The following is a 19,731-nucleotide window of genomic DNA, read 5'->3' as shown; positions in this document are numbered from 1 at the left end:
CCCTTTCTTTGCCTCTCGTGACTTCTGCTATGTTCTTTCCAAGAGCAGCTGATGAGGGTGGAATGCCACTTTTCACAGAACAGGATCTCTTTCTGGAGCAATTGTAGTTATTTTAGAACCATCAACAAAATGACTTCAGAAAAGCAAGTGGAACAATTTTGCCTTTTTATGTAATTAATCTGCCATTTACTAGCTGAAAGCTCATTTTTTAATAGATTCCCACAGTTGTCCATTTAAATTAACTCTAATTTTTATTATCCACCGATACTTGTGTTCAAGCAGTAAATATTACCAAAAAATTCCAACAGTGAATGCCATCAATAAATACTGTAGGCTACTCAGGTACCTAATAGTTCCTGGGACGACAGTTAACATTCCAGTGCTTTACCTAGGCTTTTATACTGTTAGAGGATGCGTGGTAGAGAGAGGGAGAAATGCAGGGACTTTGCAAGCATTCATTCATTTATAAGCACTGAAACTCTTGTACTTGCAATGCAGATGGTGATGCAGCAGCTATTGCTGCTAGCTTTTCTTCCAGGGAAGGTATGCGGTTTCTGGTGGAGGTTCTGTGCCTTCTCCTGTGCTCAATCCCACTACTGCCTGGTTTGGGGTCAGAATACAAATGAGTTCGCTGGTAAGCCTTGAGGGTGTCTGAAAAAGCTTTCCTGGCACCTACACTTTCTCTTTCCACCCTTGCACTCTTTTCTGGTTACTGTTCTTAAGCTTATTGGAGATACAGCTGTAATATACAGACTGTGTGCTCCTGGAACAGAACCCCCCTGTGTACTGGGCTGCACCCCCAGAGTGTGAGCAGCAGCTCAAGGAGAGTATCCTGCCCCTCTGCTGTGCTCTGGGAAGACCCCCCCTGCAGTCCTGATCCAGCTCTGGGGCAGCAGCACAAGAGGGACGTGGAGCTGCTGGAGTGAGTCCAGAGGAGGCCATGGAGATGCTGCGAGGGCTGGAGCAGCTCTGCTCTGGAGCCAGGCTGAGAGAGCTGGGCTGGGTCAGCCTGGAGAAGAGAAGGCTCCTGAAGGGGAGACCTTAGAGCAGCTCCAGTGCCTAAAGGGGCTGCAGGAAACCTGGAGAGGGGCTTGGGACAAGGGCCTGTAGGGACAGGCCAAGGGGAATGGCTTGAACCTGCCAGAACAGGGGAGACTGAGATGAGCTCTTAGGCAGAAGCTCTTCCCTGTGAGGGTGCTGAGGCGCTGGCACAGGGTGCCCAGAGAAGCTGTGGCTGCCCCATCCCTGGCAGTGTTCAAGGCCAGGTTGGACACAGGGGCTTGGAGCAAGCTGCTCTAGTGGAAGGGGTCCCTGCCTGTGGCAGGATGGTCCCTTCCAACCCAAATAATTCTACGATTCTCTGAACAGATATAGGACGTGTCTGGGGAGCTGTTCCTGATGAGGAGCAGGCCTTCTCACCTGTGCAGGTGCAGGGTGATCCCTGTAGAGCAGTGGGCAGTATACAGCAGCTCCCTTTCATTGCCTGTGATAAAGCTTGATCCCACACTGATACTCTGTGCTGTAGTAGCCTGCCTGGAGTCATGCTGCCTTTTAAAGTCATTTTTACTTCACCCTGACTCAACACCCTGCCGGCAGTCCTTGTCACAGGGATGCGATCATACGGGACACTTTAGAGTGCCATTTGTAGAGGCCAACAGGGCTGGTTGCTTTAGCTGGTGGCGTTTGGAGACCTGTGAGAAGCAGGAAAACCGGTCAACCTATGAATGCCATTTTTAGTTCAAACAACGGTAGAAATTCTTCCTCCTGTCCCTAAGGCAGGAACAAGAATCAGGGGCTGATAAAACAAGCAGAGGCTACAAACAGAGAAGAAAAATGCTCTTTTAATAGCTGGAGGGTTCAGGGTCTAATACTTCAGGTGATTTATAGTCCACAAAGTATTTCTTAGTGTTCCTCTCCCATCTTTTTTCAAGCACATGTAGGAAGAAAGGAAATGAGAATAGGTACTTAAAATGGAAGAGAAGATTATGGGGTTTACTGCAGCAGAGGAAGGGGAAAATGTTTTGAATCGATAATAAATTGTTGATGGCTGTTTGCAGCTTGCGCAAGAGCAGAAACAAGTTGCTCAAGGCTTTTTCTTCTGCTTTTGGACATACTTTTTTCTCACTTTGGTACGTGTAATCTTCATGTTAATCAGATGGTGGGCTTGCTGATGTCAATCAGATGGTGGGCTTGCTGATGTCAATCAGATGGTGGGCTTGCTGTTCAGCTTTCCACTGCTCACTGCTGAACAGTTACGTTCTCTGCTCTCAAATACAGTGCAGTTCAGATCAGATTTGATCAGCGTTTAATGACTAATTCACTGAGGAAGACCGAAGTCCACAGTTCTTACGTGTTAAATCAGTTTCACAGTCCCTTTTTAACCCTGTACTAGTAAACAATGGCGGAGAGCTGCTGTTTGCGATTCTGCTATCCAGCTAAGCTTTAATTTATTACTGTCCGAATTTTTGTACCTTGAATGTTCTGTGGCTTTAAAATGATTTCATTCCTTTTACTTTAGCAAAGTCTCTTTCATTGTGTAGCTAATGTAGAAAAGCTCTTAAAGGAAACGTGGGATAGGAACGAAGCGTTCCAGGGAACCCTTGAATTTATTTGGCCAAGAGAATGGTCTTACTCAATTGTTATCCACGGACAAGATATTAACAGCAAAATTCCAAGCTGGAGATAGATCTTAATGAGTGTAGAAGGAACTGATGTGTTTAATCAATGCTATAAAAATAAACCATGAAACAGAATGAAACAGCATCCTGACTGGCTCTGCTGTTATCATTCAATCTGGTGTTTTCCAGCTTTGAGGTGGGAGTTGGGAGGGCGACAGGAGGAGGTGGAGCTGATTTTGCCCTCTGGAAATGGAATAAAAAGTAGTTCCTGTGCTTGCTACCACAAATCTGTGTGATGTTATGACCTGTCCCACTCTCCTTTCTTAAGATTCCTCAACGCACCCTTGCCTGGAGACAGGCCTTTCCATTCCCTACAAGCACAGCTAGCTAAGACTGCTGCCAGTTTTTAATCTGCGATGTTATATAAGGACTTGATGAATATATATAAAGAGTATAAATATTGCATGTTATTCTTCTCTTTTGGAAGACCTTTTCTGGAGTGAAAAACATTGATGTTCTACCAGATGCAAGAAAAATGTCTTCTAAATTAAGCACAGATATATGCATGGTTGAGCTGAACGCATGTCATACTTACCGTCTGTATTTCAAAGCTTGGTTTTGACTGCAAGTTCTGCCACGGAAATGTGGCTTCCGTAATTGGCATTTTGTCCCTTAACTTTTAAAAGCTGAAAACATGAACTTTATGTAATATTCTCAACTCTGTGGATAGCAGTAAGTGCGTAAAGTAACACAGGAAAACGTGTGTTGAGTTCTGATTAAGCTTTCTGGACTTATGTGGAAATCAGAGGTTTGCGTCTGGATATCCATAAAAGGGAACTTCAGTGGTGGGTATCTACGAGGAGAGGAGGGAGAAGTGAGCACAACCAAAGATCAGGAGGAGCCAAGACTTGTCCAAAAGCAGTAGCTCAGATGTGGGGAAAAGGAGGCAGGGAGAGAGAATGTTTAATTCATGACACAGCTCCTTGGTGTGAAGGTCAGCGGCAAAGGTGCCAAAGGAATAATCATGTCCCAAAAGACAGAGGTTTAAAAACTGGGGAGGGGGTTGTATATTTTTATTTATTTCTCCTCATAATAGCATTGTCCTTGAACCTCACAAGTTGGTTGCACAGAAAGTTCTTACTTGAGACAAGCATTTACCTAGTAAATTCCTACCTAGTAAATTCAGCAAGGCCAAGTGCAGGGTCCTGCCCTTGGGTCAGGGCAGTCCCAAACACAGACACAGGCTGGGTGGAGAATGGATGGAGAGTAGCTCTGAGGAGAAGGACTTTGGAGTGTTGGGTGAGCTGTTGGAGCGAGTCCAGAGGAGGCCATGGAGATGCTGCGAGGGCTGGAGCAGCTCTGCTCTGGAGCCAGGCTGAGAGAGCTGGGCTGGGGCAGCCTGGACAAGAGAAGGCTCCTGAAGGGGAGACCTGAGAGCAGCTCCAGTGCCTAAAGGGGCTGCAGGAAAGCTGGAGAGGGGCTTGGGACAAGGGCCTGTAGGGACAGGCCAAGGGGAATGGCTTGAACCTGCCAGAACAGGGGAGACTGAGATGAGCTCTTAGGCAGAAGCTCTTCCCTGTGAGGGTGCTGAGGCGCTGGCCCAGGGTGCCCAGAGAAGCTGTGGCTGCCCCATCCCTGGCAGTGCTCAAGGCCAGGTTGGACACAGGGGCTTGGAGCAAGCTGCTCTAGTGGAAGGGGTCCCTGCCCGTGGCAGGGGTTGGAGCTGGAGGAGCTTTAAGGTCCCTTCCAACCCAACCGAATCTGTGATTCTATGATAAGGCTTGTAAGAACACACAGGTGATACATTATGTTTGTGTATATGTGTATTTTAAATTCAGCTGAACAGATGATCTGGGGAGAGTTGCAGGCTTGAAAAGTGACATTGTTACTGCAAAGAGCTAATGAACAAAGAATAAGACCAAATATATTGCATCCTCTGGAGAGTCAAGCTTCTGGCTTTATGTGCAGTATTTGTAATCTGGTTTTGAAATGGAGAATTGAGTAGTTGTCCCTCAAGTGTTGGATGTTTATTCAGTGTATTGGGACTCAGCTGCCTTTGGAAAGTGTTCCGTGCCAAGACTTCCTGAAGGTTCACATTGATGTGCTGTGCTTTGCTGTTTCGTGGATGTTCATTCTCTGGAATGCTCGAAAATCGCTTCTCTTTCTTGTTAAAATAGGAACTTCCGCTGAGCTATCTCTTGCTTTGTCAAAGTCGACTGAAATTAATCAGCCTATTTAAAATAAATTAGTGCTTAAGAGCCTCATGCTGAGCATGACCAAAGCAGGTACAGAGCTGGTACCCTGAAATACAGAGCTTTGCCTGTAGTCATCATCAAGGTTAACCCCTATAGGTATGGGGCAGGGAATTACTTTTAGATATATCTGTGTCTCTTTATCCATATGTCAGATGTGTGTGTTTGCCATGTGCCTGAGTTTCACAGCCCGTGTTTGCAGCCTTAGATGGATACTTAATGAAATAATACATCTTTGTGTTCCAAATTGAACAGTTTTGTTCTGTAATTGTTCTGTAACAGCTTCCACATAAAAGCAATGTGATAAGACAAGCGCATAATCACAACACTTTTGGGCCCCTTGTAGCTATGTGTAAGTGCAGTCATTTTGTACTTGTTTTTCATGAGTTTGACTCTTTAGGCCATAAGTTAAAGTATATTTTTGGTCTGCCTCATTTCTCCTTGGTATCTGTTCTCATGAATTTGCTTTCTACGTAAGGCTTCTCTTTTGACAGCACTGGAATATATCTGTGTGAAAGAGAAAAATCTGCTGAAGGCAGTTCAGAACTACTTGAATACATTAAACTTTATCTGCAGCGTGGTCTTGATTGAACACTAAATTCCTCTTTAATCTCAGTTTTGGCTTACAAGTAAGAAAATATACCCAGTGTGCATATTAGGGCAATTTTTGTTTTCAGGAAAGTGGAAACATTTTGTGTCTCTTCCCTTATTCTTCATACACATTTTGCCCCTGCTTTCTATTTTGGATTACTTGCATTCTTTTGTGAAAGCTTCAAGTGTACATTTTCCACTTACTTTCCCATTTTCCCATTTCCGAATGAAGAGGCCAGCGCTGTTGCCAGTTTGTCTCCATTTATATTTCCCCATAAAATGAAACTAAATCATAGCTCAGAACAAATGTACTTGGTATTCTGTAACTTGAGTACAAGATTTGTCAAGGTGTTCTTCCTAAATGATACTTTCAAAGCCTCTTTGGGCTGATTTCATGAGAAAATATGTCAACTTGGCCCTTAACTTTTGAAACCATTGCCTCTGAGCTTAATTTGAGTGAGGGACAGGCATGTTCATTCAGTCCTACTACACACCCTTGAAGGAGAAACAGTTGGTATGAGTTGTCACAGCTTCAGGATTGCAAACTGTGTTACTGTGGCTTAGCTTTGGACGTTCCTGCTGCCCAAGAAGTGCTGCTTCCACTGCATCTGGGAGCCTTATCCTTTCTTCAAGCTAAGCAATTGGGCTACACAGGACTAAAGCCATAAGGGCCATCATGTGCAATTCAGCCTTTGGATTTGAGCATTGATGCTTTCTGTGTTTTTAGAAAGGAATAATGGTTGAACGTAATCTCTTAACCTTTTTTTCTGTTTCTCTCCTATGTAGATGTCCACACGGAAGCAGTACAAGCAGCACTGGCAAAATACAAAGAGAGGAAGATGCCCATGCCTTCAAAAAGACGGTCTGTTCTTGTACACTCTTCAGTAGAAACGTACACACCTCCAGGTATCTATTGAGTTAACCTACATAAATCTTGCCAGGTGAACGTACTAGCAAATAGAAAGAGCAAATGCTTTGTAAGTATGTTGCAATAAACCTCTTCTGTATTCATGGCTGCATTTCCTGATCATCAGGTGTTGGTTGGATTTGTCCTTTGATGGCTTTCCTCAAGATTTTTAGTGTCTCGTCTAGAGATACTGTAGCTGCTAAAGGTACCCTTGAAAGCAATTCCAGAGCGAGCAGTTGCCCTTCATGCATTAGGTATGGTCTCTGAGGTAGTGCCTTGCTTGGAAGGAGATCGTCTTGGCAAGAATGTCAGAGCTGTAAATATCATATTCCACATTGCATAAGCTTCTTTTTTTAAGAGTTGAAGAAAATGCCAGAGCATGAAGTTGCTGCATTGACTTGAGGGAACATCCATCAGGTGGTTTCAGCGGTGAGGAATGTAAAACTTCCCAAAAATCAGATGCTCTAATTCAGCATCAGATTGGTTAGGTCAGAATTCTTTGTTAAGGGGAAAAAAAGTAATCTTCCTGTTGTCTCACAATGAATTCTCTAGAGATTAGGAAAATCTTTCTCCAGATGACATGTGCTAGCACGCCAAGTGTTTTCAGGGCAGCGTCTTGTATAGAAAGAGGAGGAATTGCCCTAAGCTCTGAAGTTTTGAACGATGTGCTCTTGTCTTTCCTGATGAGTAGAAGCACACTGACCTCTAGTGCCCTTCCCCATCTAATCTATTTCTTATCCCCCTTCTGTTAAAGATGCTGCTCTCTTGCTTCTTCTTTCTATGCTTCTCATTTAAAGGAAATTTCACTTTTCTTTGCTAGTCGCACACTTTTATATATTATTTTTGTGGGTTCGATGGTTATTTCATTAGTTAATAATAAGCTGCTTTTGTAGTCTTATATATGGTCTTTCTTTGCCCTTACATTTCTGCTGATATGTTAAGGTGTTGTGCTAAAGATTAGCTTATTCTTCTAGTACTTGTATACTCGGAAGCCCATGAGGGCAGTAGTTATAGCAGGGTGGTTATCATGCACTCAAGTTTTCTCATGTCCGTGTTAGTTTTGTATGTGAAAGTTGTCGTGAATTCCATAAAGTGAAATCCTGGACAAAATGAGCTTACAGTGACCATCTGTATACCAAGGCTTTGGGAGAGAGGCCCTGAGGTTTCTGTTTATAGCTCTTCAAAGCAGTATTCCTTCTCACCCTCCAAAATAAACTGGTAGAACAAGCATCAGTGCATTTTAGGTAGCATCACTCCGTTTCTCTCATTCTCTTGGTGTGACAAATTACTATGTGCTTGGCATGAGGTTTAGCACGACAAAAAAAGAACACACCACTGTTCTGCCTAGGATTTGGTGCCCAGAAAAGAGCTGGCATCCAGAATCCTGCTGAGAGCAGAGGACAGCTAGTCCTTCCTGTCTTAACATTTAAAACCAGAAGAAATCTCCTTGCACTTGTTTTTGAGAGAACCAAAATACCATTCTCTTTTGAATCCCTTCAGCATTTGAAGAAGGGTTAGTGCAGTTCCTGCTGTTCCCGCTCTGCCTGAGCTCAGGGCTCTGTGTGCTGCTCCAAAGAAGCAAAGTCTTGAGGAAGTTGAGAGACTCTCTGAAAGCAAATGGAGATGCTGTGGTGAAGTGTTAGGTTATGTGATAAAAGCCGGGCTGCACACCTTTGCAGGAGCACAAATAATACACTGCCCAAGCTAATCCCGGGAGACATCAGCCTGTCACAGATCCATTTCCACAAGCCCAGGAGAGCACTGGGAATAACAGAACGTGGAATCCACTTTAAGGACTTGAGAGAGGGGTCACCCTCTCCGGGGCTGTCCCTGCAGAGCCTCAGCACCCCTGTCCAGGCATGAAACCCATCCAAATTAGTCAACACTAGAGCACCTTCTGAACTGAGGCGAGGATGCTGCAGAGGAGTACGGGGCACATTCTGCAGGGCAGAAGTACTTTGGGACCATGAGAAACTTGTTATGGGATGTCTAAGTGAGGAGCCACAGATGGGGAGAGAGGTAAATTTGGGTGGCTTGGCGAGGAATAAGTGTGGAGTAAGAAGATAAAAAGGTTATAAATGGTAGACTTGCTTGTCCATGCCCTGCATGTGACCCTGCAGTCTGTCACCTCTTCCTGTTACACTTCATTTCTAATACTTGTTCTGGGTGATGGACTCTACATTCTGTGTGTGTGGATTGGCTGAGTCAGTGAAACTACATGAGGAAATCATAGAATCTCAGCCTGATTTGGGTTGGAAGGGACCTTAAAGCTCATCCAGTTCCAACCCCTGCCATGGGCAGGGACCCCTTCCACTGGAGCAGCTTGCTCCAAGCCCCTGTGTCCAACCTGGCCTTGAGCACTGCCAGGGATGGGGCAGCCACAGCTTCTCTGGGCACCCTGTGCCAGCGCCTCAGCACCCTCACAGGGAAGAGCTTCTGCCTAAGAGCTCATCTCAATCTCCCCTCTGGCAGGTTACTGCCATTAACTGAAGTGGGACTACAGCTGTAGGCTCCTATGTCCAGGTGCCTGCACTGGGAAGACTGGGATCCAGGGACAGCCACTTGGCAGGCTGAGAGTCTTAAGTCCAGCTAGCTGCTCAAGGGCTCCGTGTCATACCTGTTTGTGCTTACATGGCTTCCATCCTGCTTGTGGTTTTGTGTCTTTGTGCTGCTGGAGAGCGTCATCTCCTAACGTGCCTGCCCAGGTGGTTAGCAGAGAAGACAAGTATACTTGTGCTGGGCTTTTGAAGGATACAGAAGCGCTCTGTTGTATTCTGAAAGAAGAGTTAAGTGTTTCTGGGATTTGTCATGCTGTTTCTAAGAGAAGGTGACTTCTTAGGAGATACCTTTATGAGAGAATGGCCCACTGAATGAATTCTGTATCATGGGAGATCAGGCCGTTCAAAACTATTCCAAGGACTTGGTTCAGCTGTAGCAGTTCACAAAAATAAGGGTCTTTTTATGGGCCTGCCATTATTTGCAAAGTTAGCTCAGCAAGAAAGATCTGAAATTGCAAAGAACCTGAAGTAGTGCTGAAGCATCCAGTTTTGGTGTCTTGAGCCATTAAAACCACTGCGTTAAAATCCTCCAATTGACAGAAGTTCGTGCAGTTAAAACCAGGCCTTCTTAATAACTGGAGTCTGTTACCATCAGTCACCAGGAAGGAAGCATCGGATTCTAGTCACAACATTAAATTCCAAACCAACTCCTGACTACAGTAATGGAACTGCTTTCAGCAGTCACCCTTCCAAAGTTGTTAATGTCCCTTTGTTTTCGTCCCGTGGAGTCTCTCCTCTTTCCCATATGGATTTCCCATGATTAGGACTTGAGTGTTGATGCAGACTGCATCCAAAGGGTGGTGGTTCTGCTGCTTTCCTGGGTCAGGTCCCAGCAAGGAAGAGCTGTAAGCCAAGTACATAACATTCTGCTCCCAGTGATTAACACCTGGGACTGCCGCAAGCTGGTTACTGATGGATGTCACCTTCTGACTTTTCTGTTGTGTTGCTTTAAGGATCCTTCATTTTTATAAACGTTTGATATTTTGCATTTCAAGTGGCTTTTTCCATCCCACCCCACTTACGGAAGACATTGGAAAGCTTAGGAATGTTAGAGAGGCTTCGTTAAACTTGTATCTGGATAAGGAGATACTGTCAGAGTGTGTATTCTTTGCAAAACTTGCTTTTTCGATAGTTCCATTTCTCACTCTGCAGTGATAATAGATTGCAAATGCGGTGCTTGCTCGGTTTTATTTTTTCCCCAAACCTGTTTGTAATCTCGTTCCATATTCCTGGAATTGTTTATTTTTGCTTGCTGCCTGAAAGACAAGGGGCAGGTTTGGCTCTTCCCCAGGAACACATGGAGTCAGCAGCCAGAAACTCCAACTGTGGCAGTAGCCCAGAGCTGTCACGCAAGGCCCGGCCTGGGGAATGGTGATGCACCACAGCTGTATCTTCTCAAAGATCAATTGTTGGGGTGTTTTCGTGCCACATTGTCATGTTTGATATTGGATGGTCACGTAAGGAGAGATCTGGGAGTTTACCTGTGAAAAATTGAGTTAAATGGGCTTCTTAGGAGCTGTGGGTTTGGACTGTTTAAGAGCAATTATTCTGAAGCTGTTGGAAATGCACAAAAATGAAACACCTGGTAACTGAAATTTGCTGCCAAAGATGAGGAAGATTTTTTTAATATGGCTTCAGCAAAATGTATATGAAATTGTATATGGTTGATGATGGAAAATTAAATGCCAACGGAAAGGTTGCAGGATTTCTGATGTAGCCCACCCCAGTGTCACCCAGGATTTCCATGTCTGGAGTACAGGAATGGAAACTTCTCTATTTCAGAAGCTCTTTTCCAGCCTTTGATGACTTCTTAATTGGTTTGGCCATTGTGTGTGATTCAGAACCGCTCTTCACAAACTGACTTGATGTGAACTTTTATCACTATATCATAGAATCACAGAACCAACCAGGCTGGAAAAGCCCTTTAAGCTCATCCAGCCCAACCATTCCCAGCACTGCCAAGGCCACCACTGACCCATGGCACTGAGGCCTCGTCTCCACGGGGTGTGAGCCCTTGCAGGGACGGTGACTGCAGCCCTGCCCTGGGCAGCCTCTTCCAATGCCTGAGCACCCTGTGGGGAAGGAATTGCTCCTCAGCTCCAGTCTGAACTATCCAGTCAGTGCATTGTTTTAGGAGCTCCCCTTCAATTATCCAGGTGGAAAGTGGAGGGGGAGAGGCCTATAAAGGATCAAGTCCTTAAAATGCAGACGTCAATTTAGGAGGACAAGGTTATTTTTATTTTTCTGTAATAAAACTGCCTGGTTTTCACTCAGAACCAACTGGGATGCGTTTTCTTGCTATGTAGAAACACCTTATTGTTTGTTATTGAGTGGATAATAAATGTGGAAAATTGAGTGCCAAAAGGGAAACTTCTGGAAAGCTGTAAATAACTGAATTGTAGTAAAAATAGGAGGTCTTTATCAGACTTATAACAGCAACAAATACACATCTAGACAAAAGCTACTTTACTAAGCATTTCTCTCTAGTGCTTATTAGTATCAGGTGATGTGGTTAAGATACATGCTTTTAAATTCCATGCTTTTATTCCTATAAGAATAAATCCCTTTTATTCTTAGCTTAATGCAATTACTCTTTGATTGGTCTTCCAGCACGCTGATTTTTCAGTCATTTCTTGTCCAAGAATTTGTCAAAAGAATAAAAAAGTGAAGAATTTCCCCCCCAAAAAAAAAAGAAAACAAATGGAATTTAATCAGGTGGGATGAGATCCAGTTTACCTGTTCCGAACCAAAATGTTCTTTCAGTGAAATAGGTATGGAATGCTCACGGAGAATGCCTGGGGAATGTACTGGGTACCTTAGGTAGAAGCCTTTTTTGAGCCTTAGGTCATTCAAAATACAGGTGGTCACTGAAACTTTGCTGCAAGCGTGGTCTGACTATACTGTGTAGAAGTTGTTGCATTAACCTAAAATGGTGTTGAGCCAAATGTGTGCATGTGAATATACCATTTGCTTAAGGCACACACCTCATGTGTAGCACATGAGAACGCGACGTGAAGAACATGGAGCAGCTTCATGTTCCGTCTGTTGGGTCATTCCCACGTTACATGCCTGTCATCATTATTTTAATCACAGACACATCGTCAGCATCAGAAGATGAGGGCTCCTTACGTCGGCAAGGGCGGATCACCTCCACTCCGTTCCAGAGCCATTCCAACGTAGAGCCCTGGCTTAACCGGGTTATTCAGGGCTCCTCCACCTCATCCTCTGCATCTTCCACCTCATCCCATCCAGGAGGGAAACCTGCTGCTGCTTCCAATACTGCTACTGTCACCGCTGCTGCCACTGTGCTTGCAGATCTCATGGCACACACCCAGCTAGGTCAGTAAAGAAGTGTCGTTGGAATAATACCAGGTTCAAAAATCCCAAAGCAGGGCTAAACACAAAAGTCTTCACCAGAAAATACCTGTAAATAGCCTTAAAATGTACAATCTACAGACCAGGTATGTATGATATATATGTGTTTTATTTAAACCATGTTCATGAGATCTGAACACGCATTCTTCTTGGTAAAATGCTTGATTTATCAAGAAACTTAAAGTTCAGTTTTACTGCATTCAACAGCAGAATTTCAAAGGGATTCTATTTTTGGTGCATGCTTTCAATCCGCATGTATTTACCCCGGACCATATCAGACTGTGGATTGCAGAGGTGAATTGGTAAACAGCCAGACTAGAAAAGCATCCAGAATGATTTGGAAAGTTATGAAATCAGAACTCCTGACTAGGCGAGATTTCAAGCTCAGATGGGGTTTTTCCTTCAATAATAAATAAAGTGTAAAATATAAGTCATGCATAGTCCTTTATTGTGAAACTTAGAATGAAAATGGAGAACTGATGGTAAGCCAAAATGTGCATGTGAGTTTTGTCTCAATCTCTGTAACACTGGAGATTACTTTCTTTGTCATAAATTGTTGAGCACTTTACCCAGCTCTTCCTAAAGTCTTGTGCTTTTGGAAGGGTTGGCAGAGAAGCAGGGAGGAAGGCAGTCTGTTCCACCATGGGAATAACTTTTACAGTGGTTTTATCTACTGTAGTGAAGACTGATAGTGGATTTATGTGTGTGCAGCAGGTCTGCACTAATGTTAAATGATGAGAAAGGACCTGGAGGAGAAACAGGAACTTTGTATTTCAATAAGTCCTCTCCCTGAAGTAATTTACTAAAATGAAATGAAGAATTCGGTTTGTATTTCACCTATGGGCTACAGCATGAAGTTCTTGTGCTTCTAGTAACATGCAGTAGGCCTCACGTATCTTATTCCTGGACATTTCAGGTTTTGGCTGTTTTAGTGCTCTACTTAGCTGACTGTTTGTTAATCTGTGCCTCTATGCCTGTATACTCCATACAGACAGTTTTGTCTCAGTTGTTACTGAGAACAGGTTAGGTTAGGTGAGAAAGCCCCTTGAAACGCTTCAGATTTGAACTGAGTATGCAGGCTTCTGTATACTTGGAGATGTCAGTTAACAGGAGCATTTAAAGCACAAATGCATTTTGCATATACCTGTTCTTTTAGCTGATCTGGCTGTTGGGTTTGGAAGCTGTAGCTGCCCCATCCCTTGCAGTGTTCAAGGCCAGGTTGGAAACAGGGGCTTGGAGCAAGCTGCTCTAGTGGAAGGTGTCCCTGCCCATGGATGAGCTTTAAAGGGCCCTTCCAACTCAAACCATTCTATGATGATGATTGTGTGACATTCGCAAGCAGTGGACTGCAGTATTGGAATTGCAAGGTTGCAGTATTTAAGGCAGTTGGACAGGAATGCACGTTATTTTTAAGCTGTTTATCTTTCACCTATAAAAGCAAGTACAACATCCACATATTGGTTTGAGGGCTTTTGTTTTCTTTTAGTTTCATACTTCCTTCAAGTGAATAAGGCCAGCAATGTGTCTGGGTGGTTTTTTCAAGGTTACCATCTCAACTGTGGGGTATTTCCCAACTTAGCTTTTGTTAGAGTAACTGGAAACATGGATTATCATGGTATTTGACCCAGTATTTATTGAAAACCTGAAAAGTACAATTCCTTTTCCTAAGGGGAAGCAGAGTTATGAGTTCTGAACTGCTGGGGCTCTGTAAGCAGTTTTACCAGAGTGGTAAGAGTGAAGCGGGTTAGGAACAGTTTCAAAGAGTTTATTCGAGAGGAGATGTCAAAAGGTAGTGTCTTGTGGATCACACTGGTTGATTGGTTTCCTACAGACAAAGCTATCATACAGCAATCTGCAGGTCTAACCCTAGGTCTTGCTAGGCAGGGGCTTTTCTAATGTGTTTGAATCTTCACCCTGAGCCTCCTCCTTAGAGACTTTCTTCCTGATGCCTAGCTTCTAATTTTGTCTCCCATCCATTCTTTCTTGGACCACTGCTCTCTCTTGCATTTATCTCTGTCTTCTAATCAATAATGGAAAGGAACTTCAGGCTAAACCCAGTTAACTCTTTCCTGCAGCCACGAGTCTGTCCAGACTATTTCTGGCTACTCACCACTTCTCTTTCTCTGCTTTGCCACAGTATCTCTAGATGATAGAGACTCATTTCATGGATTCTCAAGCACCTATATTAACAAAATACCCAAATAATTAATGAAGCTAATAGGATTCTTATCCAAGCATAAATTCTGGAAAATTGAACTTATTCTATGCATAGATTTTTGCCTTCTCAAGGCAGGATGGGGAGGAAGAGTCAGTTCTCTGCTGTATGTAAGAACAAATAGCTATGGACAGCAGAGTTGTTCATAACAACCCCTGGTATTTCCTTTGTTGGTAAGGGATGTTTATTTGCATGAAACTGGGCTCTGAGATGTTTGTAAGATCCATGAATGCTGTAGATGAGCACCTCTATATATAGCTATTTTTTGGTGCTTGTTTCCAGTTGGGAATGACTGTTAATGGGGGTTTTGTGTCTTTTCTGAGCGTTCTCATTTTTTGTGTTATGTCTTTGAGCTGTTCCCAAGTACACAGCTCTTCTGCAAATGTTCCCAAATAGCTTCTTCCTTATGTTATTTTCCAAGCATCTAATTGCAGAGCCTTTGTATTTCAAATATCTGCCTCATGCATGTGAGGGGAAGATTTGTTTTTTCCCAGCAGGGATATGCATTATAAAACCTGCATCCATTCAGCGTTTCAACTTCCGTGCTTCATGCAGGGCTTCTCCCCTTTGCTCCAAGCCGCATAGTATATGTCAGTCTCTCTTGTCCTCTCACTTGATGGTTATATTGTTGATGGTTATATGTGTACATCACTTTGAGTGTATAGTTTGAGTCACCTTCATGTTTAGTGGTGACAACTTCCATCTATAGGAATGGCATTTTGAGGCCTTCCAGTGATGAAGCCACCCTGCCGGTACATCCCTAATTGTAGTTCTTGCTGGTGTGTTCAAGGAGTGGAACCTTTAGACATTGATATAATCACTGCGGGTTTTGTCAGTTGGGAAGTGTGGACTCCTGAGCTATTATGGCACTATGGGAACCAGGTACATTTGACTCTGATTAATTTCTGTGCTGTGTGAAGTCCATGGTTTTGGGACTTCAGTAAAGCTAAGGGGATAAAACCAGCCGAAAAGCAACTCAAAAAGTATATAGAACACAGCAAGAGTGTTTCAGTTTACTCTGAATACCTGGGCTTTCTGTATGCTCTCTAAAATGGTTGTACAGATCAGCCTTACACGTAGTGGTCACCTTTTCCTTTTACTGGTTTTATCCTGGGCATTTGTCAGAGAGACAAAGTGATACTTTGTCCTTCAAGTACCTTACCCACATGGGAAGAATTTGTCCTTCCTTGGTACCTAGAAAGGCAGGTCTCTGCAATGCAAAAATTGGAAAATGGGAATGGATTTCATTCTTCTTTCAGTGATCCCTCTAAAACTGCAAAGAGCTGCACTGGCGGCTTGTGTGGCAGCCCCAGAAACCTGTGAACAGAGCTATGAGCACTTGGTATCTTCGTGCTAAACCCTTCCTCAAAAAGCCGGGTCAGAAAGGTTGGGGGGGGGGGGTGTATTTCACAGCTCTGCCTCCATCTGCCTGTGCTTTGAGTTCTTTCTGCAGGATCTGTGCTGTGTTGGGGTCCTTCAGGGGGTATCACTGCAGAGCTGCGTGACCGCAAGCAGTTCCTCCAGCACCATGTCCTTGAGCATTTCCTTTTGCTCTTTAGGATTCTGAGTATTTCAGGCCTCCAGTTCTGATTTTTTTCCCGTGTTGGAACACTTCTCCCAGGTACTGCCGTTTGCTAACCTGTGGTTCCATTCAAAACCGTTCCCCAACCTACGTCCCCGTTTTGGAATGATGATATTCCCTAAGCACAGTTTTGCAGAACTGTGGTGCAATAAAAGATATAAGCATTTATTGCTCGTGGCAGGCACCGTTAAAAGGAAAGCGTGCCATGTCTGGCCACAAATAATCACCTTATGACTGCCTCAGGAAACCCTGTGCTAAGTTACCTGTTGTGAGCAGCGTGTGTATATCATTTTGACCTCTAGACCAAGTGTTACAGGCATTCCAGCTGTTCTCACTGATAGATGCCCCAGTGAAGAGTGAACGGTGTCTCCACCTCAACATAAAGAGGAAGCTTCTACCTACAGTATTGTGAGACTATTAAAAACAGGTTGTAAGAAAAGCTGCTAAAGGGAAGCTATGACTGCTCTTATGAACTGCAAGTGACAGGTTTTTAAGTCATCATTTCCTTTCCTCTGAGGCATCTCTCATCTCTCCGTGTCCATCCTCAACATGTGTGCAGACCTAAGCGCACTGTCCATGCTACCTAAAGTCTTGATCTGTGTTTCTCAGCGGAAGACTTCCTCTTACAGCCTGCAGAATGTAGATAAGTGCTTCACATTGTCCTTCTGCAGAAGTTCTGTTCTTTTAAACCTCATGCTTCTGTCTCTTTCTCTTCCTATGGGACTTAAGAGTACTCATTCCAGTCTTGTAGAGAGGCTTTGGCTGCCTGTATTTCTTCTTAGAGATGCGAGACAGACGTTCTTTGTAGACTTGTGCTGTTCACTGATAATGCATCTCCTTGCTTTCACCTTGAAGTGATGAAGTGAGCAACCAGTCTCTGTCAGAATTTGTTAGGATCCCTTTGAACGCTGGAACAGCTCCTCTCCACTGTGGAGAGGCACCGTGGTTCCTTTCAGGATTCCCTCTGTATCTAGAAGATTTCAGTTACAGTTTGAGTAGAGAAATCAGAGTTCAGCTAAAAACATAAAACAATAAGAATGATGTAAGAAGCAACTTTGGATATATTGATTCTTAAGATGACTGATGAGCTCCTGTGTCTGTCTTCCATTCCTACAGATAATCACTCTGCACCTCCGGATGTCACCACTGGTCTGGTGGAACATTTACATCACGAGCGCCCACAGGTTGCATCAGTACGAGGAGTTCCCAGAGGCTACAACAGCAGCATCTTGGAAACTGCAGATGGTGATTCTGTTATAAACCTTCTGCTTTTCAGTCTGTGTCCCCTTTCCTGAATAAGTGAACCCGTAACAGAGCTTGACACCCATCCTGTGCTATGTCCCTGCCCCTCCAAAGCTTTGCAGTAGTATGGTGTATCTGTCAGTCTACCATGGGAGAGGAAACTACTGCATTTCCCATGCTCTGCTGGTTGGAGACATGTCCCCACTTCTGTACATTTCTACAGTAAAAGGCAATGTAAGCCCTTTTGTCTCACATTTTAATTTTGTATTGCCTCAGAGCTTGAAATTCCAATAACTACAAACAAACATACACATTTCTATTTAATTTAAAATAAATGTATCCCATACACAAACAAAAGCATTCAGTGTGGGTTTGTGTTCTGGTTATTTCTTGCTAGCCCTGTAAAATACTGCAAGATTCATTTGTCTTTTCCAAGCATTGTCACACTTTCAGATCTGAATGAATGTTAAGGCGTAGCAGATACCTAGACCCTGGAAGAAAAGAACATTCTTTAGGTTTGTATTGGACTCTCATGAAGGAGTCAGCGGTTTGAAAAGCTGCATTAGAGTGTGAGAAGGTAAATTCTTCATCCAGGTAGCTAGGGAGCAGCATTATATTAAAACAAATAACTCCATGGTTGAAACTGTTACTGATTAAAGCTGGTTTTTTCCCAACCAAGCTGCTCATCTTGAATGACTGCTGACTGAGCTTAGTGTTCTGTTGTAAGCAATGTGGCAGCATGTGCTTTAGTGTATGTTTATTTATATAGGGTAAGTAATAAATCTTTTCTCTTTGGCAGGTGTTCCAGTGAATAGCAGAGTGTCCTCTAAAATCCAGCAGCTTCTAAATACCTTGAAAAGACCAAAGCGCCCACCTTTGAAAGAGTTCTTTGTTGATGATTTTGAAGAACTCCTAGAAGGTTAATTTCCTTTCAGATACCTTTTTCACTCCTTTTGTAAGCGGGTCACAGAAGAGCTGATACTTCTTAGCCAATGCTGTTTTCTTTTCCCGATAGAAACCAAATCACGGTAGAGTTCATGGTAGAGTTGTTTCATTGGAGACAGGTCAGATGCTATCACAAGTGAGACAGAACCTTCAATTCAACCCTTCTACTCAGTGTACTTGGTCTCCCTTCCTCCCTCACTTTGGAAATTCTTCTGATTCAGCCTAATTTGGATCAGTGTGATGAGCTGGTGAACACTTAAGACTGTGATCCTTGAAGGAATTCATTGGTGCATCCAGAGACTGTCATGCTTGGTGATAGCCCACCATCACTTTTTGCCTCAGAGATTCTAAACTCTGCCCTGCGGTCATCAGCAAATGCATAGAGGGTACTTTGTGGAGTAAGACAGGGCATAGCCTGAGTTTAACTGGTGGTGCAGTGGACCTCTGGAAGCCTATGACAAACCTCTTGCCCATAGCAGGTCTGACTAGATCAGGCTGCTCAGGGCCATGTCCAGTCAAGTTCTGAGCATCTCCAGATGTGGAGATTCCACAGCCTCCCTGGCCACTTGCATTCAGCTGGTGTCTACAAGCACTCCCACATCCTGCTCTGAGAAGCTGCTTTGTAGCTGGTCATTGCCCAGATACAGTTAGATGGAAACATTTACTTCACTAGTACATGGAATTTATTATGATAATACTGTTTGCATGCATGTTAATACCGTCTTCTTGAAATCCAGAAACTTTCCTTACTTTAGATGTTCAGGGGAATTAAATGCATTGAGTACATTGTGTATATGTCTTATCTGTGCGCTAAGTAAGTGAAAGGATAGTCCTTGTACACGCTCTTGCAGGTATCAGCTAAAACCCACTGTTTTCTTCTCTGTATGCATGTGTCTAAGGAGAAAGAAAAGCATCTCTCAAAGTGACATTCTGGAGAGGCCATTGCTAGGTTCTCTGTTACCAATTTGTTTGATACTTTAAGATAGGAAGTGATCATGGTTCTAGTCCTTCACTGAACATTTTTCAGGCAAACTTTCATTGAGGTCCACATATGTCATTGTGGAGAACAAAGAGCGTCACTTTGAACTGTTAATTGTAGTTATTGCATAGATTGAGTCTTAGCTAAATCCAGCTGTGACTTTATGTTGCTAAGATCAAGATACTTCACCTACTTGAGCAGCTTGGAGCAAGATTTTAACAGCAGGCTGCTCAGAGAGCAAGTGGCTTACAAACCCTGCAGTGTGCCACAGCTGAGAGAGATGATCCAGAAATCAAACAGAACATGCTGTGAGAGGTACAGTTTTAATTGTAGATAATCCATATCCAGAGCATTTCATCAGGCTTTTTTTCTTTGTTTAAAACCCCATATTGCTATAAAGGGATAGCGTCATTCTTCATTGCCTGTTTCGAATTTGGCGCAGCAAGAATCAAGATCCAGTTGTCACT

General features: G+C 43.6%; 1 protein-coding gene across 3 annotated transcripts in view; it reads left to right on the top strand.

The window, feature by feature from the left end:
• The window catches only part of DIP2A (disco interacting protein 2 homolog A), a gene marked incomplete at both ends in the record, with an annotated part of 97,398 nt that overhangs the window by 39,284 nt on the left and 38,383 nt on the right, over window positions 1-19,731 (top strand). For 2 of the 3 annotated variants that reach the window (XM_080632052.1, XM_080632053.1), the window contains 4 exons: window positions 6,248-6,367; window positions 12,020-12,265; window positions 17,215-17,343; window positions 18,140-18,259. In XM_080632052.1, the coding sequence (XP_080488178.1) occupies window positions 6,248-6,367; window positions 12,020-12,265; window positions 17,215-17,343; window positions 18,140-18,259 (615 nt within the window). The remainder of the gene's footprint in view (window positions 1-6,247; window positions 6,368-12,019; window positions 12,266-17,214; window positions 17,344-18,139; window positions 18,260-19,731) is intronic. The other variant, XM_080632054.1, reaches the window with a different exon arrangement.

The sequence above is a fragment of the Psittacula echo genome (genome assembly GCF_963264785.1).
Source record: "Psittacula echo genome assembly, chromosome: 20".
NCBI lineage: Eukaryota > Metazoa > Chordata > Aves > Psittaciformes > Psittacidae > Psittacula > Psittacula echo.
Note: the sequence above shows the minus strand (reverse complement) of the source record. Positions and strands in the feature narration are given on the sequence as shown.